At 42.2% G+C, this 25,976-nt stretch overlaps 1 protein-coding gene across 2 annotated transcripts in view; it reads left to right on the forward strand.

The window, feature by feature from the left end:
* Window positions 1-22,876, forward strand: part of LOC124263490 (tyrosine-protein kinase Fer-like) — a 68,502-nt gene extending 45,626 nt beyond the window's left edge. For both annotated transcript variants that reach the window (XM_046698144.1, XM_046698145.1), the window contains 7 exons: window positions 16,386-16,565; window positions 17,277-17,490; window positions 18,837-18,960; window positions 19,338-19,489; window positions 19,813-19,935; window positions 20,377-21,496; window positions 21,638-22,876. In XM_046698144.1, the coding sequence (XP_046554100.1) occupies window positions 16,386-16,565; window positions 17,277-17,490; window positions 18,837-18,960; window positions 19,338-19,489; window positions 19,813-19,935; window positions 20,377-20,516 (933 nt within the window). In that variant the 3' untranslated portion in view covers window positions 20,517-21,496; window positions 21,638-22,876. The remainder of the gene's footprint in view (window positions 1-16,385; window positions 16,566-17,276; window positions 17,491-18,836; window positions 18,961-19,337; window positions 19,490-19,812; window positions 19,936-20,376; window positions 21,497-21,637) is intronic.
* The last annotated feature ends 3,100 nt before the right edge of the window (window positions 22,877-25,976 follow it).

Consider the following 25,976-nt stretch of genomic DNA (forward strand, 5'->3'; position numbering starts at 1 on the left):
GTATCTGTCTGTCTACTGGTCAGGATATAAACACTTCATCATTCAGGGAGATGTAAGTATCTGTCTGTCTACTGGTGGATATAAACACTTCATCATTCAGGGAGATGTAAGTATCTGTCTGTCTACTGGTCGGGATATAAACACTTCATCATTCAGGGAGATGTAAGTATCTGTCTGTCTACTGGTCGGGATATAAACACTTCATCATTCAGGGAGATGTAAGTATCTGTCGGTCTACTGGGCGGGATATAAACACTTCATCATTCAGGGAGATGTAAGTATCTGTCTGTCTACTGGTCGGGATATAAACACTTCATCATTCAGGGAGATGTAAGTATCTGTCTGTCTACTGGGCGGGATATAAACACTTCATCATTCAGGGAGATGTAAGTATCTGTCTGTCTACTGGTCGGGATATAAACACTTCATCATTCAGGGAGATGTAAGTATCTGTCTGTCTACTGGTCGGGATATAAACACTTCATCATTCAGGGAGATGTAAGTATCTGTCTGTCTACTGGTCGGGATATAAACACTTCATCATTCAGGGAGATGTAAGTATCTGTCTGTCTACTGGTCGGGATATAAACACTTCATCATTCAGGAGATGTAAGTATCTGTCTGTCTACTGGTGGGGATATAAACACTTCATCATTCAGGGAGATGTAAGTATCTGTCTGTCTACTGGTGAGGATATAAACACTTCATCATTCAGGGAGATGTAAGTATCTGTGTGTCTACTGGTGGGGATATAAACACTTCATCATTCAGGGAGATGTAAGTATCTGTGTGTCTACTGGTGGGATATAAACACTTCATCATTCAGGGAGATGTAAGTATCTGTGTCTACTGGTCGGGATATAAACACTTCATCATTCAGGAGATGTAAGTATCTGTGTGTCTACTGATGTAAGTGGGATATAAACACTTCATCATTCAGGGAGATGTAAGTATCTGTGTGTTTGTGAGGGATATAAACACTTCATCATTCAGGGAGATGTAAGTATCTGTCTGTGTACTGGTGGGGATATAAACACTTCATCATTCAGGGAGATGTAAGTATCTGTGTGTTTGTGAGGGATATAAACACTTCATCATTCAGGGAGATGTAAGTATCTGTGTGTCTACTGGTGGGGATATAAACACTTCATCATTCAGGGAGATGTAAGTATCTGTGTGTTTGTGGTCGGGATATAAACACTTCATCATTCAGGGAGATGTAAGTATCTGTGTGTTTGTGGGGATATAAACACTTCATCATTCAGGGAGATGTAAGTATCTGTGTGTTTGTGGGATATAAACACTTCATCATTCAGGGAGATGTAAGTATCTGTGTGTCTACTGGGGATATAAACACTTCATCATTCAGGGAGATGTAAGTATCTGTGTGTTACTGTGAGGATATAAACACTTCATCATTCAGGAGATGTAAGTATCTGTGTGTTTGTGGGGATATAAACACTTCATCATTCAGGAGATGTAAGTATCTGTGTGTTTGTGGGGATATAAACACTTCATCATTCAGGGAGATGTAAGTATCTGTGTGTTTGTGGGGATATAAACACTTCATCATTCAGGGAGATGTAAGTATCTGTGTGTTTGTGGGGATATAAACACTTCATCATTCAGGGAGATGTAAGTATCTGTGTGTTTGTGGGGATATAAACACTTCATCATTCAGGGGAGATGTAAGTATCTGTGTGTTTGTGGGGATATAAACACTTCATCATTCAGGGAGATGTAAGTATCTGTGTGTGTTTGTGGGGATATAAACACTTCATCATTCAGGGGAGATGTAAGTATCTGTGTGTTTGTGGGGATATAAACACTTCATCATTCAGGAGATGTAAGTATCTGTGTGTTTGTGGGGATATAAACACTTCATCATTCAGGGAGATGTAAGTATCTGTGTGTTTGTGGGGATATAAACACTTCATCATTCAGGGAGATGTAAGTATCTGTGTGTTTGTGGGAGGATATAAACACTTCATCATTCAGGGAGATGTAAGTATCTGTGTGTTTGTGGGGATATAAACACTTCATCATTCAGGGAGATGTAAGTATCTGTGTGTTTACTGTGGGGATATAAACACTTCATCATTCAGGGAGATGTAAGTATCTGTGTGTTTGTGAGGGATATAAACACTTCATCATTCAGGGAGATGTAAGTATCTGTGTGTTTGTGAGGGATATAAACACTTCATCATTCAGGGAGATGTAAGTATCTGTGTGTTTGTGGGGATATAAACACTTCATCATTCAGGGAGATGTAAGTATCTGTGTGTTTGTGGGGATATAAACACTTCATCATTCAGGAGATGTAAGTATCTGTGTGTTTGTGAGGATATAAACACTTCATCATTCAGGGAGATGTAAGTATCTGTGTGTTTGTGGGGATATAAACACTTCATCATTCAGGGAGATGTAAGTATCTGTGTGTTTGTGGGGGATATAAACACTTCATCATTCAGGGAGATGTAAGTATCTGTGTGTTTGTGGGGATATAAACACTTCATCATTCAGGGAGATGTAAGTATCTGTGTGTTTGTGGGGGATATAAACACTTCATCATTCAGGAGATGTAAGTATCTGTGTGTTTGTGGGGATATAAACACTTCATCATTCAGGAGATGTAAGTATCTGTGTGTTTGTGGGGATATAAACACTTCATCATTCAGGGAGATGTAAGTATCTGTGTGTTTGTGGGGATATAAACACTTCATCATTCAGGGAGATGTAAGTATCTGTGTGTTTGTGGGGATATAAACACTTCATCATTCAGGGAGATGTAAGTATCTGTGTGTTTGTGGGGATATAAACACTTCATCATTCAGGGAGATGTAAGTATCTGTGTGTTTGTGGGGATATAAACACTTCATCATTCAGGGAGATGTAAGTATCTGTGTGTTTGTGGGGATATAAACACTTCATCATTCAGGGAGATGTAAGTATCTGTGTGTTTACTGGAGGATATAAACACTTCATCATTCAGGGAGATGTAAGTATCTGTGTGTTTGTGAGGATATAAACACTTCATCATTCAGGGAGATGTAAGTATCTGTGTGTCTTGTGGGGATATAAACACTTCATCATTCAGGGAGATGTAAGTATCTGTGTGTCTTGTGGAGGATATAAACACTTCATCATTCAGGGAGATGTAAGTATCTGTGTGTTACTGGGGGATATAAACACTTCATCATTCAGGGAGATGTAAGTATCTGTGTGTTACTGTGGGGATATAAACACTTCATCATTCAGGGAGATGTAAGTATCTGTGTGTCTTGTGGGGATATAAACACTTCATCATTCAGGGAGATGTAAGTATCTGTGTGTCTACTGTGAGGATATAAACACTTCATCATTCAGGGAGATGTAAGTATCTGTGGTCTTGTGGTGGGATATAAACACTTCATCATTCAGGGAGATGTAAGTATCTGTGTGTTTGTGGGGATATAAACACTTCATCATTCAGGGAGATGTAAGTATCTGTGTGTGTGCTGTGGGGATATAAACACTTCATCATTCAGGGAGATGTAAGTATCTGTGTGTTTGTGGGGATATAAACACTTCATCATTCAGGGAGATGTAAGTATCTGTGTGTTTGTGAGGATATAAACACTTCATCATTCAGGGAGATGTAAGTATCTGTGTGTCTACTGTGGGGATATAAACACTTCATCATTCAGGGAGATGTAAGTATCTGTGTGTTTGTGGGGATATAAACACTTCATCATTCAGGGAGATGTAAGTATCTGTGTGTTTGTGAGGATATAAACACTTCATCATTCAGGGAGATGTAAGTATCTGTGTGTCTTGTGGGGATATAAACACTTCATCATTCAGGGAGATGTAAGTATCTGTGTGTTTGTGGGGATATAAACACTTCATCATTCAGGAGATGTAAGTATCTGTGTGTTTGTGGAGATATAAACACTTCATCATTCAGGGAGATGTAAGTATCTGTGTGTTTGTGGAGGATATATAAACACTTCATCATTCAGGGAGATGTAAGTATCTGTGTGTTTGTGGGGGATATAAACACTTCATCATTCAGGAGATGTAAGTATCTGTGTGTTTGTGGGGATATAAACACTTCATCATTCAGGAGATGTAAGTATCTGTGTGTTTGTGGGGATATAAACACTTCATCATTCAGGGAGATGTAAGTATCTGTGTGTTTGTGAGGGGATATAAACACTTCATCATTCAGGGAGATGTAAGTATCTGTGTGTCTTGTGGGGATATAAACACTTCATCATTCAGGGAGATGTAAGTATCTGTGTGTTTGTGAGGATATAAACACTTCATCATTCAGGGAGATGTAAGTATCTGTGTGTTTGTGGGGATATAAACACTTCATCATTCAGGGAGATGTAAGTATCTGTGTGTTTGTGGGGATATAAACACTTCATCATTCAGGGAGATGTAAGTATCTGTGTGTCTACTTGTGGGGATATAAACACTTCATCATTCAGGGAGATGTAAGTATCTGTGTGTCTTGTCGGGATATAAACACTTCATCATTCAGGGAGATGTAAGTATCTGTCGGTCTGTTTGTAGGGATATAAACACTTCATCATTCAGGGAGATGTAAGTATCTGTGTGTCTTGTGGGGATATAAACACTTCATCATTCAGGGAGATGTAAGTATCTGTGTGTCTACTGGTGGGGATATAAACACTTCATCATTCAGGGAGATGTAAGTATCTGTGTGTTTGTGGGGATATAAACACTTCATCATTCAGGGAGATGTAAGTATCTGTGTGTCTACTGGAGGATATAAACACTTCATCATTCAGGGAGATGTAAGTATCTGTGTGTCTTGTAGGGATATAAACACTTCATCATTCAGGGAGATGTAAGTATCTGTGTGTTTGTGGGGATATAAACACTTCATCATTCAGGAGATGTAAGTATATGTGTGTTTGTGGGGATATAAACACTTCATCATTCAGGGAGATGTAAGTATCTGTGTGTTTGTGGGGATATAAACACTTCATCATTCAGGGAGATGTAAGTATCTGTGTGTTTGTGGGGATATAAACACTTCATCATTCAGGGAGATGTAAGTATCTGTGTGTTTGTGGGGGATATAAACACTTCATCATTCAGGGAGATGTAAGTATCTGTGTGTTTGTGGGGATATAAACACTTCATCATTCAGGGAGATGTAAGTATATGTGTGTTTGTGGGGATATAAACACTTCATCATTCAGGGAGATGTAAGTATCTGTGTGTTTGTGGGGATATAAACACTTCATCATTCAGGGAGATGTAAGTATCTGTGTGTTTGTGGGGATATAAACACTTCATCATTCAGGGAGATGTAAGTATCTGTGTGTTACTGTGGGGATATAAACACTTCATCATTCAGGGGAGATGTAAGTATCTGTGTGTTTGTGGGGATATAAACACTTCATCATTCAGGGAGATGTAAGTATCTGTGTGTCTACTGTGGAGGGATATAAACACTTCATCATTCAGGGAGATGTAAGTATCTGTCTGTCTGTTTGTGGGATATAAACACTTCATCATTCAGGGAGATGTAAGTATCTGTGTGTTTGTGAGGATATAAACACTTCATCATTCAGGGAGATGTAAGTATCTGTGTGTTTGTGGGGATATAAACACTTCATCATTCAGGGGAGATGTAAGTATCTGTGTGTTTGTGGAGATATAAACACTTCATCATTCAGGGAGATGTAAGTATCTGTGTGTTTGTGGGGATATAAACACTTCATCATTCAGGGAGATGTAAGTATCTGTGTGTTTGTGGGATATAAACACTTCATCATTCAGGGAGATGTAAGGCATCTGTGGTACTGTGGGATATAAACACTTCATCATTCAGGGAGATGTAAGTATCTGTCTGTCTACTGGTGGGGATATAAACACTTCATCATTCAGGGAGATGTAAGTATCTGTGTGTCTACTGGTGGGGATATAAACACTTCATCATTCAGGGAGATGTAAGTATCTGTGTGTCTACTGGTAGGGATATAAACACTTCATCATTCAGGGAGATGTAAGTATCTGTCTACTGGTAGGATATAAACACTTCATCATTCAGGGGAGATGTAAGTATCTGTCGGTCTACTGGTGGGGATATAAACACTTCATCATTCAGGGAGATGTAAGTATCTGTGTGTCTACTGGTGGGATATAAACACTTCATCATTCAGGGGAGATGTAAGTATCTGTCGGTCTACTGGTAGGGATATAAACACTTCATCATTCAGGGAGATGTAAGTATCTGTGTGTCTACTGTAGGGATATAAACACTTCATCATTCAGGGAGATGTAAGTATCTGTCTGTCTACTGGTGGGGATATAAACACTTCATCATTCAGGAGATGTAAGTATCTGTGTGTCTACTGTGGGGATATAAACACTTCATCATTCAGGGAGATGTAAGTATCTGTGTGTTTGTGAGGATATAAACACTTCATCATTCAGGGAGATGTAAGTATCTGTCGGTCTACTGGTCGGGATATAAACACTTCATCATTCAGGGAGATGTAAGTATCTGTCGGTCTACTGGTAGGGATATAAACACTTCATCATTCAGGGAGATGTAAGTATCTGTGTGTCTACTGGTGGGGATATAAACACTTCATCATTCAGGGAGATGTAAGTATCTGTCTGTCTACTGGTGGGATATAAACACTTCATCATTCAGGAGATGTAAGTATCTGTCTGTCTACTGGTGTAGGGATATAAACACTTCATCATTCAGGGAGATGTAAGTATCTGTCTGTCTACTGGTAGGGATATAAACACTTCATCATTCAGGGAGATGTAAGTATCTGTCGGTCTACTGGTGGGATATAAACACTTCATCATTCAGGGGAGATGTAAGTATCTGTGTGTCTACTGGTCGGGATATAAACACTTCATCATTCAGGGAGATGTAAGTATCTGTCTGTCTGCTGTAGGGATATAAACACTTCATCATTCAGGAGATGTAAGTATCTGTCGGTCTACTGGTGGGATATAAACACTTCATCATTCAGGGAGATGTAAGTATCTGTGTGGGTCTACTGGTAGGGATATAAACACTTCATCATTCAGGGAGATGTAAGTATCTGCTGGTCTACTGGTCGGGATATAAACACTTCATCATTCAGGGAGATGTAAGTATCTGTCGGTCTACTGGGCGGGATATAAACACTTCATCATTCAGGGAGATGTAAGTATATGTGTGTTTGTGAGGATATAAACACTTCATCATTCAGGGAGATGTAAGTATCTGTCTGTCTACTGGCGGGATATAAACACTTCATCATTCAGGGGAGATGTAAGTATCTGTCGGTCTACTGGTGGGGATATAAACACTTCATCATTCAGGAGATGTAAGTATATGTGTGTTTGTGGAGATTTAAACACTTCATCATTCAGGGAGATGTAAGTATCTGTGTGTTTGTGGAGATTTAAACACTTCATCATTCAGGGAGATGTAAGTATATGTGTGTTTGTGGAGATTTAAACACTTCATCATTCAGGGAGATGTAAGTATCTGTGTGTTTGTGGAGATTTAAACACTTCATCATTCAGGGAGATGTAAGTATCTGTGTGTTTGTGGAGATTTAAACACTTCATCATTCAGGGAGATGTAAGTATCTGTCGGTCTACTGGGCGGGATATAAACACTTCATCATTCAGGGAGATGTAAGTATCTGTCGGTCTACTGGGCGGGATATAAACACTTCATCATTCAGGGGAGATGTAAGTATCTGTGTGTCTACTGGAGGGATATAAACACTTCATCATTCAGGGAGATGTAAGTATCTGTCGGTCTACTGGTGCGGGATATAAACACTTCATCATTCAGGGAGATGTAAGTATCTGTCGGTCTACTGGTCGGGATATAAACACTTCATCATTCAGGGAGATGTAAGTATCTGTCTGTCTACTGGTGGGGATATAAACACTTCATCATTCAGGGAGATGTAAGTATCTGTCTGTCTACTGGTGGGATATAAACACTTCATCATTCAGGGAGATGTAAGTATCTGTGTGTTTGTGGAGGATATAAACACTTCATCATTCAGGGAGATGTAAGTATCTGTGTGTTTGTGGAGATATAAACACTTCATCATTCAGGGAGATGTAAGTATATGTGTGTTTGTGGAGATATAAACACTTCATCATTCAGGGAGATGTAAGTATCTGTGTGTTTGTGGAGATTTAAACACTTCATCATTCAGGGAGATGTAAGTATCTGTGTGTTTGTGGGGATATAAACACTTCATCATTCAGGGAGATGTAAGTATCTGTGGGTCTACTGGAGGGATATAAACACTTCATCATTCAGGGAGATGTAAGTATCTGTGTGTCTACTGGTGGGGATATAAACACTTCATCATTCAGGAGATGTAAGTATCTGTCGGTCTACTGGTAGGGATATAAACACTTCATCATTCAGGGAGATGTAAGTATCTGTCGGTCTTTGTAGGGATATAAACACTTCATCATTCAGGGAGATGTAAGTATCTGTCTACTGGTAGGGATATAAACACTTCATCATTCAGGGGAGATGTAAGTATCTGTCGTCTCTACTGGTAGGGATATAAACACTTCATCATTCAGGGAGATGTAAGTATCTGTCGGTCTACTGGTGGGATATAAACACTTCATCATTCAGGGAGATGTAAGTATCTGTCGGTCTACTGGTCGGGATATAAACACTTCATCATTCAGGGAGATGTAAGTATCTGTCGGTCTACTGGTCGGGATATAAACACTTCATCATTCAGGGAGATGTAAGTATCTGTCTGTCTACTGGTGGGATATAAACACTTCATCATTCAGGGAGATGTAAGTATCTGTCGGTCTACTGGGCGGGATATAAACACTTCATCATTCAGGGAGATGTAAGTATCTGTGTGTTTGTGGGGATATAAACACTTCATCATTCAGGGAGATGTAAGTATCTGTCGGTCTACTGGGCGGGATATAAACACTTCATCATTCAGGGAGATGTAAGTATCTGTCTGTCTACTGGTCGGGATATAAACACTTCATCATTCAGGGAGATGTAAGTATCTGTCGGTCTACTGGTCGGGATATAAACACTTCATCATTCAGGGAGATGTAAGTATCTGTCTGTCTACTGGGCGGGATATAAACACTTCATCATTCAGGGAGATGTAAGTATCTGTCTGTCTACTGGGCGGGATATAAACACTTCATCATTCAGGGAGATGTAAGTATCTGTCGGGTCTACTGGAGGATATAAACACTTCATCATTCAGGGAGATGTAAGTATCTGTCTGTCTACTGGTCGGGATATAAACACTTCATCATTCAGGGAGATGTAAGTATCTGTCGGTCTACTGGGCGGGATATAAACACTTCATCATTCAGGGAGATGTAAGTATCTGTCTGTCTACTGGTGGGATATAAACACTTCATCATTCAGGGAGATGTAAGTATCTGTCTGTCTACTGGTCGGGATATAAACACTTCATCATTCAGGGAGATGTAAGTATCTGTCGGTCTACTGGGCGGGATATAAACACTTCATCATTCAGGGAGATGTAAGTATCTGTGTGTTTGTGAGGATATAAACACTTCATCATTCAGGGAGATGTAAGTATCTGTCGGTCTACTGGGCGGGATATAAACACTTCATCATTCAGGGGAGATGTAAGTATCTGTCTGTCTACTGGTCGGGATATAAACACTTCATCATTCAGGGAGATGTAAGTATCTGTCGGTCTACTGGTCGGGATATAAACACTTCATCATTCAGGGAGATGTAAGTATCTGTCTGTCTACTGTGGGGATATAAACACTTCATCATTCAGGAGATGTAAGTATCTGTCTGTCTACTGGAAGCGGGATATAAACACTTCATCATTCAGGGAGATGTAAGTATCTGTCTGTCTACTGGTCGGGATATAAACACTTCATCATTCAGGGAGATGTAAGTATCTGTCGGTCTACTGGTCGGGATATATAAACACTTCATCATTCAGGGAGATGTAAGTATCTGTCGGTCTACTGGTCGGGATATAAACACTTCATCATTCAGGGAGATGTAAGTATCTGTCTGTCTGCTGGGCGGGATATAAACACTTCATCATTCAGGGAGATGTAAGTATCTGTCGGTCTACTGGTCGGGATATAAACACTTCATCATTCAGGGAGATGTAAGTATCTGTCGGTCTACTGGGCGGGATATAAACACTTCATCATTCAGGGAGATGTAAGTATCTGCTGGTCTACTGGTCGGGATATAAACACTTCATCATTCAGGGAGATGTAAGTATCTGTCGGTCTACTGGGCGGGATATAAACACTTCATCATTCAGGGAGATGTAAGTATATGTGTGTTTGTGAGGATATAAACACTTCATCATTCAGGGAGATGTAAGTATCTGTCTGTCTACTGGGCGGGATATAAACACTTCATCATTCAGGGAGATGTAAGTATCTGTCGGTCTACTGGTCGGGATATAAACACTTCATCATTCAGGGAGATGTAAGTATATGTGTGTTTGTGGAGATTTAAACACTTCATCATTCAGGGAGATGTAAGTATCTGTGTGTTTGTGGAGATTTAAACACTTCATCATTCAGGGAGATGTAAGTATATGTGTGTTTGTGGAGATTTAAACACTTCATCATTCAGGGAGATGTAAGTATCTGTGTGTTTGTGGAGATTTAAACACTTCATCATTCAGGGAGATGTAAGTATCTGTGTGTTTGTGGAGATTTAAACACTTCATCATTCAGGGAGATGTAAGTATCTGTCGGTCTACTGGGCGGGATATAAACACTTCATCATTCAGGGAGATGTAAGTATCTGTCTGTCTACTGGTCGGATATAAACACTTCATCATTCAGGGAGATGTAAGTATCTGTCGGTCTACTGGGCGGGATATAAACACTTCATCATTCAGGGAGATGTAAGTATCTGTCGGTCTACTGGTGGGATATAAACACTTCATCATTCAGGGAGATGTAAGTATCTGTCGGTCTACTGGTCGGGATATAAACACTTCATCATTCAGGGAGATGTAAGTATCTGTCGGTCTACTGGGCGGGATATAAACACTTCATCATTCAGGGAGATGTAAGTATCTGTCTGTCTACTGGTCGGGATATAAACACTTCATCATTCAGGGAGATGTAAGTATCTGTCTGTCTACTGGGCGGGATATAAACACTTCATCATTCAGGGAGATGTAAGTATATGTGTGTTTGTGGAGATTTAAACACTTCATCATTCAGGGAGATGTAAGTATCTGTGTGTTTGTGGAGATTTAAACACTTCATCATTCAGGGAGATGTAAGTATATGTGTGTTTGTGGAGATTTAAACACTTCATCATTCAGGGAGATGTAAGTATCTGTGTGTTTGTGGAGATTTAAACACTTCATCATTCAGGGAGATGTAAGTATCTGTGTGTTTGTGGAGATTTAAACACTTCATCATTCAGGGAGATGTAAGTATCTGTCGGTCTACTGGGCGGGATATAAACACTTCATCATTCAGGGAGATGTAAGTATCTGTCGGTCTACTGGGCGGGATATAAACACTTCATCATTCAGGGAGATGTAAGTATCTGTCGGTCTACTGGTGGGATATAAACACTTCATCATTCAGGGAGATGTAAGTATCTGTCGGGTCTACTCAAGGGATATAAACACTTCATCATTCAGGGATGAAGTAAGTATCTGTCTACTGGGGGATATAAACACTTCATCATTCAGGGGGATGTAAGTATCTGTGTCTAGGTCTACTGGGGGATATAAACACTTCATCATTCAGGGAGATGTAAGTATCTGTCGGTCTACTGGTGGGATATAAACACTTCATCATTCAGGAGATGTAAGTATCTGTCGGTCTACTGGTAGGGATATAAACACTTCATCATTCAGGGAGATGTAAGTATCTGTCGGTCTACTGTAGGGATATAAACACTTCATCATTCAGGGAGATGTAAGTATCTGTCTGTCTACTGGTCGGGATATAAACACTTCATCATTCAGGGAGATGTAAGTATCTGTCGGTCTACTGGGCGGGATATAAACACTTCATCATTCAGGGAGATGTAAGTATCTGTGTGTTTGTGAGGATATAAACACTTCATCATTCAGGGAGATGTAAGTATCTGTCGGTCTACTGGGCGGGATATAAACACTTCATCATTCAGGGAGATGTAAGTATCTGTCGGTCTACTGGTCGGGATATAAACACTTCATCATTCAGGGAGATGTAAGTATCTGTCTCGGTCTACTGGTGGGATATAAACACTTCATCATTCAGGGAGATGTAAGTATCTGTCTGTCTACTGGTGCGGGATATAAACACTTCATCATTCAGGGAGATGTAAGTATCTGTCTGTCTACTGGTCGGGATATAAACACTTCATCATTCAGGGAGATGTAAGTATCTGTCTGTCTACTGGTCGGGATATAAACACTTCATCATTCAGGGAGATGTAAGTATCTGTCGGTCTACTGGTCGGGATATAAACACTTCATCATTCAGGGAGATGTAAGTATCTGTCGGTCTACTGGTCGGGATATAAACACTTCATCATTCAGGGAGATGTAAGTATCTGTCTGTCTGCTGGGCGGGATATAAACACTTCATCATTCAGGGAGATGTAAGTATCTGTCGGTCTACTGGGCGGGATATAAACACTTCATCATTCAGGGAGATGTAAGTATCTGTCGGTCTACTGGTCGGGATATAAACACTTCATCATTCAGGGGAGATGTAAGTATCTGCTGGTCTACTGGGTGGGATATAAACTCTTCATCATTCAGGGAGATGTAAGTATCTGTCGGTCTACTGGGCGGGATATAAACACTTCATCATTCAGGGAGATGTAAGTATATGTGTGTTTGTGAGGATATAAACACTTCATCATTCAGGGAGATGTAAGTATCTGTCTGTCTACTGGTCGGTAGGGATATAAACACTTCATCATTCAGGGAGATGTAAGTATCTGTCGGTCTACTGGTAGGGATATAAACACTTCATCATTCAGGGAGATGTAAGTATCTGTCTGTCTACTGGGCGGGATATAAACACTTCATCATTCAGGGAGATGTAAGTATCTGTCGGTCTACTGGTGGGATATAAACACTTCATCATTCAGGGAGATGTAAGTATATGTGTGTTTGTGGAGATTTAAACACTTCATCATTCAGGGAGATGTAAGTATCTGTGTGTTTGTGGAGATTTAAACACTTCATCATTCAGGGAGATGTAAGTATATGTGTGTTTGTGGAGATTTAAACACTTCATCATTCAGGGAGATGTAAGTATCTGTGTGTTTGTGGAGATTTAAACACTTCATCATTCAGGGAGATGTAAGTATCTGTGTGTTTGTGGAGATTTAAACACTTCATCATTCAGGGAGATGTAAGTATCTGTCGGTCTACTGGGCGGGATATAAACACTTCATCATTCAGGGAGATGTAAGTATCTGTCGGTCTACTGGTCAGGATATAAACACTTCATCATTCAGGGAGATGTAAGTATCTGTCGGTCTACTGGGCGGGATATAAACACTTCATCATTCAGGGAGATGTAAGTATCTGTCGGGTCTACTGGTAGGGATATAAACACTTCATCATTCAGGGAGATGTAAGTATCTGTCGGTCTACTGGTCGGGATATAAACACTTCATCATTCAGGGAGATGTAAGTATCTGTCGGTCTACTGGTCGGGATATAAACACTTCATCATTCAGGGAGATGTAAGTATCTGTCGGTCTACTGGTCGGGATATAAACACTTCATCATTCAGGGAGATGTAAGTATCTGTCGGTCTACTGGTCGGGATATAAACACTTCATCATTCAGGGAGATGTAAGTATCTGTCGGTCTACTGGGCGGGATATAAACACTTCATCATTCAGGGAGATGTAAGTATCTGTCTACTGGGCGGGATATAAACACTTCATCATTCAGGGAGATGTAAGTATCTGTCGGTCTACTGGTCGGGATATAAACACTTCATCATTCAGGGAGATGTAAGTATCTGTCGGTCTACTGGGCGGGATATAAACACTTCATCATTCAGGGAGATGTAAGTATCTGTCGGTCTACTGGTCGGGATATAAACACTTCATCATTCAGGGGAGATGTAAAGTATCTGTCGGGTCTACTGGTAGGGATATAAACACTTCATCATTCAGGGGAGATGTAAGTATCTGTCGGTCTACTGGTCGGGATATAAACACTTCATCATTCAGGGAGATGTAAGTATCTGTCGGTCTACTGGTCGGGATATAAACACTTCATCATTCAGGGAGATGTAAGTATCTGTCGGTCTACTGGGCGGGATATAAACACTTCATCATTCAGGGAGGTGTAAGTATATGTGTGCTTCATCGTTGTACTGGTTGGGATGTAAATACTTCATCATTGTACTGGTAGGGATATAATTACTGCTTCATTCTACTGGTAGGGGTATAAATACTTCATCATTTTACTGGTCATGATATAGATACTTCATCATTGTACTGGTCGGGATTTGATTCTTCATCATTGTACTGGTCGGGAAATAAATGCTTCATCATTGCACTGGTCGGGATATAAATACTGCATCATTGTACTGGTCGGGATATAAATACTTCAACATTGTACTGGTCTGGATATAAATACTGCATCACTGTACTGGTAGAGATATATACTTTATCAGTGTACGGGTTGGGGTATAAATACTTCATCATTGTACTGGTCTGGACATAACTACTTCATCATTTTACTGGTAGGGATATATACTAGACACATAAAGAAACTGTGCATACAAAAAAATTTAATCTAAATGTATCAAACCTTTGTAGACACATAAGGATTTAAACTCAGAGATTAGTGACATGTATCCAACATGCATGCACGTGTCACGTTCTGTGACGTCAGTGGGTTCGTCCTTGAGACGTGCAATACGTTGTTGCACGTGCATTCCGGGAAAGAGAAACAGAGCAAATGAATGCCACACAATACTGTCACATTGGAAAGCTCAACCCCTGCCCTTGTGATTGTTCAAAAAATTAAACGGCTATTGAAACGCATAGCATGCCAAGGCTCAAGTCTGCACGTCATGAGGCCATTGGGATGGTCCGTGGGGGAATGTCTCCACGACAAGTGGCTGCACATTTCCACTGCCACCGGAACACCATTTGTGCACTGGTGAGACGCTACCAGAACACAAATGACGTCACCAATCGGCCATGTTCTGGACGTCCACGTGTAACAACGCCAAGACAGGACATATGGATAAGGGTGACCCATCTTCGCCACAGGTTTCAGACTGCAGTGATGACTGCCCGAACCATCCCAGGACTTCTCCGTACCACCCCAACACAGTTCGACAACGTTACGTCATCACGGGATCAGACCACGACGTCCCGCCATACGGCCTATCCTGACACAACATGCCGAAATCATGTCCGCAGACCCTTGTTTTGGTGGAGAAATGTTGTTTTTAGAGATGAGTCCAGGTTTAACATTTCCCATAGTGATGGACGTCACAATGCCTATAGACGTGTGGGAGAACGTTATGCACAGGCCTGTGTCTTGGAGAGGAATCGCTTTGGTGGTGGTTCCGTGATGATTCCCGTGATGATTTGGGGTGGAATAACAGCACGCCAAAGAACTCCTTTGGTGATTGTTCAGGGCAACTTAACTGGTGTGGGCTACAGGGATCAGATTCTCCAACCTGTGGCAATTCGTTTTCTGCAACGTCAAGGCCCTGGGTTAACATTCCAACATGACAATGCCCGCCCTCATACGGCAAGGGTTGCTATTGATTTCTTGCAACACCACAACGTTGACTTACTGCCTTGGCCTGCAAATTCACTGGATCTCTCCCCGATAGAGCATGTTGAGGACGAGATGGATCGACGTCTACGCCGTCTTCCTCATCCGCCAGATAGCGTCCTTGACCTTGCAACAGAACTTGAGAGAATCTGGCGTGACATCCCACAAGCCTTCCTTGCACGTTTGATAGGCTCTATGCGTTGTCGATGCACTGCTGTTCTCAATGCCGATGGTGGACATAACCGTTATTGAGCTTGTGACATGGTCGTTTGACCCCTGTCCCGCTTGTGGACTCGTGACGTCTTTGTGATTGACTTTTCAATTGAAATTCTCCCGACTTGTTATGGTCTCATGATCCCTCCATTAAGGTTTATATGTACCTTTGACATTGTTATCGTACTTATCAACTGGGATAATATTTTGACAATGCACAGTTTCTTTATGTGGCTAGTATATATACTTTATCATTGTACTGGTCAGTATATTTACTGAATCAGTTTACTGGTTTAGATATTTCATCTGTGTAGTTTTATGGGGGGAAAAGCGCTACAAGAGTCACATGTTGCTGAGACAGGTCTCATGCTGGTTGTGTTTCAGACGGGAGCGTGGAAGTTCGAAGGGATCTCGTATCCCACCATCCCCGACCTGATCTTCCAGCAGCACTGTTCGGGGGACCCAGTGACAACCAAATCCCAGGCCATCCTGCGGACACCCATCCTCCGGGAAGAGTGGGAGCTGATGAACGACGACATCTCCCTCGAGATGAAGATTGGAAATGTGAGTGCGCCACCCGAAGGGTCATGACAGGTGTGCGAGGTGTACATTTAGTGTGATGATCTAACTGGGTGATGTACGTGAAACACCGTTTAGTGCATTCTCTTCCAACAGAGGTTACTCCTGTCATATCTTCCTACGTAACCTCTCTTCTAATACGGCCCTTTCATGGTGTGAGCGTTCAAGACTGGTGATTGGAGGCAATCAGATTTAGTTGTGCAATCAGCGACGTTGTTTCAAAAGTGATCATTCGCAAGGCCTCGGTAATTTCCGTATGCTTCGAGAAAGTTAAACTTCTTCCCCTGCGCGATGCGCAAACTAGACAGAACTCAGTCATGTTATGGCGGACCAGTGGCGTCTGCATCGCCCTCATTGACAACTGACATGCTAGCCATTAAACGTCTTGTGTGTAACATCAACACAAGTCCCCGGCAGTTGGGGGATATTTGTGGCCCCACATTTGCTTGTGTTAGTCAAGTTGAATCTAAGTTGATGTAACACGTGTTCTGATTGGATAGAAAGAAGGGAGATAATTCGTGTTGCGATCTTTTGCCGCTAGGGGATTTTACGAGAACCGGGAAATATGGCCGTATTAGAACAGAGGTTCGTAGGAAGATATGACAAGTAACCTCTGTGGGAAGAGAATGTGTTTAGTGTTGCTCTCTGTCATTCTATGATATAACTGACAGTGATGTTGAAGTGTTGTCTCTCCAGGGCAACTTCGGTGAGGTATACAAGGGGGTGTACACACCCAAGAACCTGGTTGTGGCGGTCAAGACGTGCAAGGACACGCTGTCGGAGGAGCAGAGGAAGAAGTTCCTGCAGGAGGGTAGAATCCTGAAACAGTACGACCATCCGAACATCGTCTGCTTCATCGGAATCGCAGCACAGCGGCAGCCGGTGATGATTGTCATGGAGTTTGTGGCAGGTCAGTGATGATCAGTGGGTCTGGTGTGGTGTGACTGAAGGACTCTCTGTTACAGGTTCCATTCACCATGGCACAATTGGTGAAACCCTTGCCTTCTGTTCATTGTGATGTTATTGTCAATGTGAACAAGAGAAGCTATCTCCTTCTGTTCTTCCCATTTTACCTTCTTACCACCTTCCCCTAACCTTCACTCTACAGCCCTCACCTCCTGCCTTGTCCTTCCCTCCTTCCTATGTTCTTCACTGCTTCCTCCCTCTTCCCCCTTTCCCCTCCTTCCCTCTTCCCTCTCTTTCCCTCTTTCCCTCTTCCCTCTTCTTCCCTCTCCTTACCTCTTCCCCTCCTTCCCTCTGCCCCCTCTTCCCTCTCCCCCTTCCCCTTTTCTCCTCTTCCCCTCCTTCCCTCTTTCTCACCTCCCTATTCTTCCCTCTCCTTCCCTTTTCCCCTCTTCCCTTTTCCCTCTTCCTCTCTTTCCCCTCTTCCCCTCCTTTCCCCTCTTTCCTCTTCCCTCTCTTCACCCTCCTTCCCTCTCTTCCCCTCTTCCCTCTTCCCTTCTTCCCTCTCTTCTTCCCTCCTCTTCCCTCTCCCCCTTCCCCTTTTCCCCTCCTTCCCTCTTCCCTCCCTTCCCCCCCTCCTTCCTCTTCCTTCCCCTCTTCCCTCTCCTTCCCCTCCTTCCCTCTTCCCTCTCTTCCTCCTCCTTCCCTCTTCCCTCTTCCCCCTCTTCCCCTCCTTCTTCTCTTTCCCTCCTTTCATTCTTCCCTCTCCTTCCCTTTTCCCCTCTTCCCTTTTCCCCTCTTCCCCTTCCTCTCCTTCCCCCCTCCTTCCCTCTTCCTCTCTTTCCCTCTTCCTCTTCCTCTCTTCCCCTCCTTCCCTCTTCCCTCTTCCCCTTTTCCCCTCTTCTCCCCCTTCCCTCCTTCCCTCTTTTCCCTCCTCCCTCTCCTTCCTTTTCCCCTCTTCCCCTCTTCCCTTTTCCCTCTTCCCCTCTTCCCTTTTCCCCTCTTCCCCCTCTTCCCTCTCTTTCCCCTCTTCCCTCTTCCCTCTCTTTCCCCTCCTTCCCTCTTCCCCTCTTCCCCTCTCCCCTTTTTCCCCTCTTCCCCCTTCCCCTTCTTCCCTCTTCCCCTCTTCCCTCTCCTTCCCTCTTCCCCTCCTTCCCTCTCCCCTCCCCCCTCCTTCCCTCTTCCCTCTCTTTCCTTCTTCCCTATTCCCCTCTCCCTCTCCTTCCCTCTTCTTCCCCCTCCTTCCCTCTTCCCCTCCTCCCCTCTTTCCTCTTTCCCTCCGTGTCCTCTCCGCCACCTGCATCTTTGGGAGCCCTCATCCCCCTGGTTACAGTTTCATGTTGTGTGTTGTAGGTGGAGCACTGCTTGGGTTCCTCCGGAAGCAAGGCAAGTCTCAGAACAAGGCACAGCTGACCAAGATGTGTCTGGACTCCGCCAGTGGCATGGCTTACCTGGAGGCCCGCGGGTGTATACACAGGTGGGTGTGTAGTGGGTGTATACACAGGTGGGTGTATACACAGGTCAGTCTAGTGGGAACATACACTTGTGTATGTAATGTCTTTGAGAACAATGGGTGTATGTTGTGCCTGTCAGGGATCTGGCGGCCCGTGGGTGTATACACAGGTCAGTCTAGTGGGTGTATACACAGGTCAGTCTAGTGGGAACATACACTTGTGTATGTAATGTCTTTGAGAACAATGGGTGTATGTTGTGCCTGTCAGGGATCTGGCCCGGTATCCCGTGGGTGTATACACAGGTCAGTCTAGTGGGTGTATACACAGGTCAGTCTAGTGGGAACATACACTTGTGTATGTAATGTCTTTGAGTACAATGGGTGTATGTTGTGCCTGTCAGGGATCTGGCGGCCCGGAACTGCCTCGTGGGAGAATCCAACATCGTGAAGATCTCCGACTCCGGGATGTCGCGTGAGGAGGAAGAGTACACGGTGTCCGAGGGCATGAAGCAGATTCCCATCAAGTGGACAGCACCCGAGGCACTCAACTACGGTCAGTACACTGCCTCCATGTTGCTTCATCTCCCAACAAAGTCCAACCAGACAAAATGGTTTCACAGTTCTTATACAACCCCCTACAGAAATGCTTTACTTTCATATTTCTGCCCCAGCAAAACACTTTAACATCCTAAAAAATGGTTGCACATCTGTCTTTAATCTCCCTTCAGGAAAACAGTTTCACATATTAATAGATTTCCACCACAAAACATTTTCAGCGTTTTCAAGATGTTTCTGATGGTAGGTTGTTCACAATATTGACCACTAGTTTGTTACTCATGCGTCACAATGATCTGTTGTTGATACTGTTGTCTTCAGGTAAATATACAACAATCTGTGATGTGTGGAGTTACGGGATTCTTATGTGGGAGGTCTTCTCCTGTGGAACAACACCCTACCCCGGCTGGACAAACGGACAGTCACGAGAGAAGATCGAAGATGGTGAGTATAACATACATACTGGAGAAACTGACTACTACTCGCCAATAACTTACCCACCACTACTAGCCTGTGACTCACCCACTACGACTAGCCTGTAACTCACCCACCACTACTAGCCTGTAACTCACCCACCACTACTAGCCTGTAACTCACCCACTACGACTAGCCTGTAACTCACCCACTAAAACTAACCTGTAACTCACCCACTACGACTAGCCTGTAACTCACCCACCACTACTAGCCTTCAACTGACAACTACTAGTCTGTGACTCACCGGCCATGACTAGCCTGTAACTCGCCCACCACGACCAGCCTGTAACTCACCATTACTAGTCCATCAGCCGCCCCCTAATAACTAGCCCATTTTTCACCCACCATTTACCCACCACTAATCCACCACACCTCTAGATAAACATTGAAGTCCATGTCTTTGTTTTGAAGGTTACCGAATGCCGGGGCCTGTGGGGACGCCATCGGAGGTGTACTCGCTGATGTTGAGGTGCTGGGAGTACCAGCCAGAGCGGCCGCCAAAGTTTGAGGAGGTCTGTAAGGAACTGAAACGAATCGGGAGGCACATCTGACTATGGGACTGACACCAGAGTGATGTCCTTCTATATCGCACTGTGACATGGTGCAATACGAGACTATTGTGTGAATGATGAACTGTGTATAACATGGGAAGCTGTGTGATATGATGGTGTCGTCATGGCGATGCTGAATGAATGAAGGTCCTAGATCTGTAGCTGAAGGATCACATGGTGAAAATGGAGCTGGACAAGCTTCACCAGACGTTGTGGAAATAGGGTGAATCCGTGACCGTAGGGGGGATCTGTCAGTGTGGAAACAGGGTGGATATGTCACTGTGGAAATAGGGTGGATCTGTCACTGTGGAAACGGAGTGGATCTGTCACTGTGGTGGATCTGTCACCATGGAAATAGGGTGGATCTGTCACTGTGGAAATAGGGTGGATCTGTCACTGTGGAAATAGGGTAAAACTGCCACTGTGGAAATAGGGTGGATCTGTCACCATGGAAATAGGATGGATCTGTCACTTTGGAAATAGGGTGGATCTGTCACCGTGGAAATAGGGTGGATATATCACCATCTAAATAGAAATAAAACATCTTTCTGGTGATGCATTCTTGTTAGGGACTGATGCAGTATGCTGCCTTCAGAACCTGGTGATGGTGTCACGCGGTGGAATAATTTCTTGATTGTTTATCAAGGGAGGTAATCAAACATACTGGAATATAACTAAGGGCATAATTCAGTATTCTGAAACAGACTTCATGGACCGGTGAGGGGTCAACTGTATACACTAAAAGTTACAAAAAGTTTACAAGCTCAACCACATCTGCCAGTATTACAAGGCTGTCTCACCATTACAGGGACGTGACCTATAGAGGTCAGCAGACAGTACAGGTCACATGACCCAACGTCACCTAGCAACACCAGGTGACCATATTCTTATTCCGTGGTGTTGAAGGAAGAGCTGTTACCAGAAATAAGCTGAATCTTAAAGTGCTGTGTTGGTTGTGACGTGTGCACTCAGTGATGTAGGTAGGTGAAGGAGGTGTATTCAGTGATGTAGGTAGGTGAAGGAGGTGTGTTCAGTTTGGCAAGATGTCAATGATCTGGTCCAAGAAGAGGAGGTCTATTCAGTGATGTAGGTAGGTGAAGGAGGTGTATTCAGTGATGTAGGTAGGTGAAGGAGGTGTATTCAGTGATGTTCTGTTCAGTTTGGCAAGATGTCAATCACTCTGTTCCAAGAAGGGCAGCTCTTCAGAAAGATCACAGTTGGGTGTGCTGTCTATATGTGAAAGATCTGTGGCAGTGTTCACACGTTCGTTCACTGATACAGGAATTGTCGTCCCACGTGAACAGACCAGCTGGGGGTGCTTCCTGAACCACTTGCACAGCAGGAAGTAGAGACCCTTGACGATGATGATGATGAAGATGATGATGATGATGATGATGATGATGATGATGATGATGATGATGATGATGATGATGATGATGATGATGATGATGATGACGACGACGACGGCAATGATAGGGAGGAAAAGGGAAGTGCAGGAAAAGGGAAGAAAACTGCATCATGAGACACCTTTTTCCCAATAAAGCCATACTTTCTCTGTGTACTATTAAATTCCATGAAATGAAAGTGAATTCGATGATTCAGAACTCAAGTAGTTAATGAGCAGGACACTGGAGAGGGTTTGAAGGAGGATGTGTATTGGATTCTAATTCCTGGTCTGCTGTATTCAAGAGGACATCCCTGTTGGACTGGGACGGAGATGTGACTGGCATTCAGAGAAAGGTTCGACACTGGTAGATGTAGTTGACAGACCACTTCAAGTAGACCAAGTTATTTGGTTTATTTGAACATATAACAGGAAGAATGCTTGACACCACGTGCTATAAATCTCCATAGAAAATCAACAGTAGTTTAACCTTGTAATTAGCAGAAAAAAATGGTTGGGTTTTTTATAACAAATTTATGTACCATATTCGCTTGATCAACAGCCTGCCTCATGACCTACATCTGCATCAACATGTAAGTCACCTTTAGGAATGCCCCATCATATATTGAAAGTTTTCAAAATATCTGCAAAATGTTTTGTGAATTGTTATACCGAAATCAGCACTGGAGAAGGGATCCGGTCAGACACTCTTGTGTCAATGCAGGGTGATGCTTGACTTGTGTCGAGCTGTATATAGAGACATATCAGTGGTGTATTGCTTAAGTAAGTCACAGTGGTGCAGAGGTGGGGCTCCCTCGACATGGAACAAAACTTCAGGACAGAATATTGTCAGTTTCAACATATCTTGCCAACACATTTATTGTCTCAGATTATGTTTGATCAACTATTGTCTGTACAATGTTAACACAAATTTGGTAAACTGTTGTCTGATCATGTAACACAAGTTTGATCAACTATTTTCTAACATGTTAACAATTTTTTTCAACTATTTTTGAATGAGTTGATGCAAGTTTGATCAACTAATGACAGAACGTGTCAACACAAGTTTGATCATCTATTGTCTGAACATGTCAACACAAGCTTGATCAACTATTGTCTAAACATGTCAACACAAGTTTGATAAGCTATTGTCTGAATGTGTCAACACAAGTTTGATCAACTATTGACTGAACATGTCAACACAAGTTTGATAAGCTATTGTCTGAACATGTCAACACAAGTTTGATCAACTATTGTCTGAACATGTCAACACAAGCTTGATCAACTATTGTCTAAACATGTCAACACAAGTTTGATAAGCTATTGTCTGAACGTGTCAACACAAGTTTGATCAACTATTGACTGAACATGTCAACACAAGTTTGATAAGCTATTGTCTGAACATGTCAACACAAGTTTGATCAACTATTGTCTGAACATGTCAACACAAGTTTGATAAGCTATTGTCTGAACGTGTCAACACAAGTTTGATCAACTATTGACTGAACATGTCAACACAAGTTTGATAAGCTATTGTCTGAACATGTCAACACAAGTTTGATCAACTATTGTCTGAACATGTCAACACAAGTTTGATAAGCTATTGTCTGAACATGTCAACACAAGTTTACTCAACTATTGACTGAACATGTCAACACAAGTTTGAGCAATGATTGGCTCTATTATCTTTAGATGTTCATACAAAAGATGTCCTCTTTACCATGCTAATACAAGTTTGATAAACTGTTGTCTGACCATGTACCAAAAGTTTGATCAATTGTTGTCTATTATTGTTAGCACTAGTTGACTGTTGACTAGTTTTGATTAGCTAGTCTGATCAAGTTGGCACAAGTTTAACCAAATGCTCCCAGGTTGAATATACAAATCTTTGATGAAATATTGTTTGATCATGTTAACATAATTTGAATAACTATTGTCTTTGGCATGTTGTTAACACAAGTTTTATCATCTGTGTCTATTTATGATAACACAAGTTTGATCAACTATTGTCTTTAGCATGTTAACACAATCTTCGTCAGCTGTGCCTGATTATGTTAACACAAGTTTGATCAACTATTTTCTTTAGCATGTTCAAGTTTCGTCAGCTGTGCCTGATTATGTTAACACAAGTTTGATCAACTATTTTCTTTAGCATGTTAACACAAGTTTGATCAGCTATTTTCTTTAGCATGTTAACACAAGTTTGATCAACTATTTTCTTTAGCATGTTAACACAAGTTTGATCAACTATTTTCTTTAGCATGTTAACACAAGTTTGATCAGCTATTTTCTTTAGCATGTTAACACAAGTTTGATCAGCTATTGCTGTGCACCTTTACCAAATGATTAAATATTGAATTCCAGTTTGTGGTTGGGGATTGTGCTTGTCCCCTCGAGGTTCTTGTATAAATGGTGTTTATCCTTAACACTGAACACGGTCAGTTTAAGCAGTTTGTATTTAACAAATTCCCAATTTACGTTACATACCTTCATTTTTCACGAAATCAGTTTGAGCCAAAGTCCTAGTGAAGTCTAGTTAAGTCATTTCTTAGCTGTTGTACCTCAGATGACTTGTTTTGTCACAGACTAGAGTTCACTGTTTGTGCAACCCAGCCTCCATCTAAGGGAGATACAGAGTTATCTCCCCATTGACAGAGTTATGTCCCCTTGTCTGAACGTTATAAGTGCTAAGACAGTGATCTGGCAATCCAGTGTTGCCGTTGTAGATATATTGTTTTTATTCAGTTTATCATTATATTTACTGTTTGATATCAATTGTGAGTTTGTACATGGAGTCCATAGAATTGATCTCTGTGGCAACGTAGTAGACAAGTAGACAGTAGACGAGCTACAGCTTGTAGTTACTCCAGCTCAGATACAAGGTGTCAACAAACTTTGATCTCTTTCTACTTTTCTGGTCACCATGGTTACCACTTAATCGGTTGCTATGACAAGTTGCCATGGCAGAGTGGTAGCCATGGTAACAGCATGACCGGCTGTCATAATGCATAGTGTTTATACAACTGCATCTTACACTCTGTGAGTTTACATGTCTTCTTTCTCAGTTCTTGGGTGCCTTTGTTTGTAGAATCATAATTCTAAGTTGTGAAATGTTTTGTCTGTTAGCAGTTGATATGTAATATCAAATTTAGAATGTCATTGATAAACCTGAAGATTGATACTTGATACCATAGTAACAGTGATGGACATTTGTATGCATATATGTGGGTTGCCATGGCAACAGCATGTGACTAACTGAATTGATATAACAATGCAGTGAAGGTTTTGATCTTTACACTTCTTGAGCAGCAGACCACTCACACATTTTGCTCAAGGCAGAAGACCATATTAGGGCAGCAGACGTCACACATGTCTGTCCAAGGAAGCAGACATCACACATATGTCTGCCCAGTGGAACAGGCATCACACACGTCTGCAAAAAGAGCAGACGTCACACACTTCAGCAGACACATCTACCTAAGGAACCAGACGTCAGGTACGTCTGCTCAAAGAAGCAGACGTCACACACGTCTGCCCAAGGAAACAGACGTCACACATTTGTCTAGTAAATGAGACGTCACACGTCTGCCTGAGACAGCAGACGACACTTTAGTTTATCTCTTAAGATGTCCATGTGTGGATGTTGTCCCTGTAGAGGATCACTGGTAGGACGGTTGATCGCTGTGTTTGTGCTAGAGATCTCAGTGTCCTGTCCATGTGTGGATGTTGTCCCTGTAGAGGATCACTGGTAGGATGGTTGATCGCTGTGTTTGTGCTAGAGATCTCAGTGTCCTGTACAGGATCACTGGTAGGATGGTTCTCCATGTTTGCTGTTACCACAGAAAGTGTTACAGTCAGTATCAACCACATCGCTTTTGTTTGGGCCCCTGTGCGAAGTCATAATATACCTGCAATAATAATTACATTGTCACTCCGATCACCTGTCTCAACAGAAAGGTTATCCATACATCAGGCTGTGGTTATGTCAAACATCACCAGCCCCTAACCTGTATGACTAAGGTGCTGTAATTCATGACCATGATTAATCTTGATGTTAACATTTCCCCCTTAATCGC

Source organism: Haliotis rubra, unplaced genomic scaffold (assembly GCF_003918875.1).
Source record: "Haliotis rubra isolate DU_JTF1 unplaced genomic scaffold, ASM391887v1 Scf886, whole genome shotgun sequence".
Taxonomy (NCBI): domain Eukaryota; kingdom Metazoa; phylum Mollusca; class Gastropoda; order Lepetellida; family Haliotidae; genus Haliotis; species Haliotis rubra.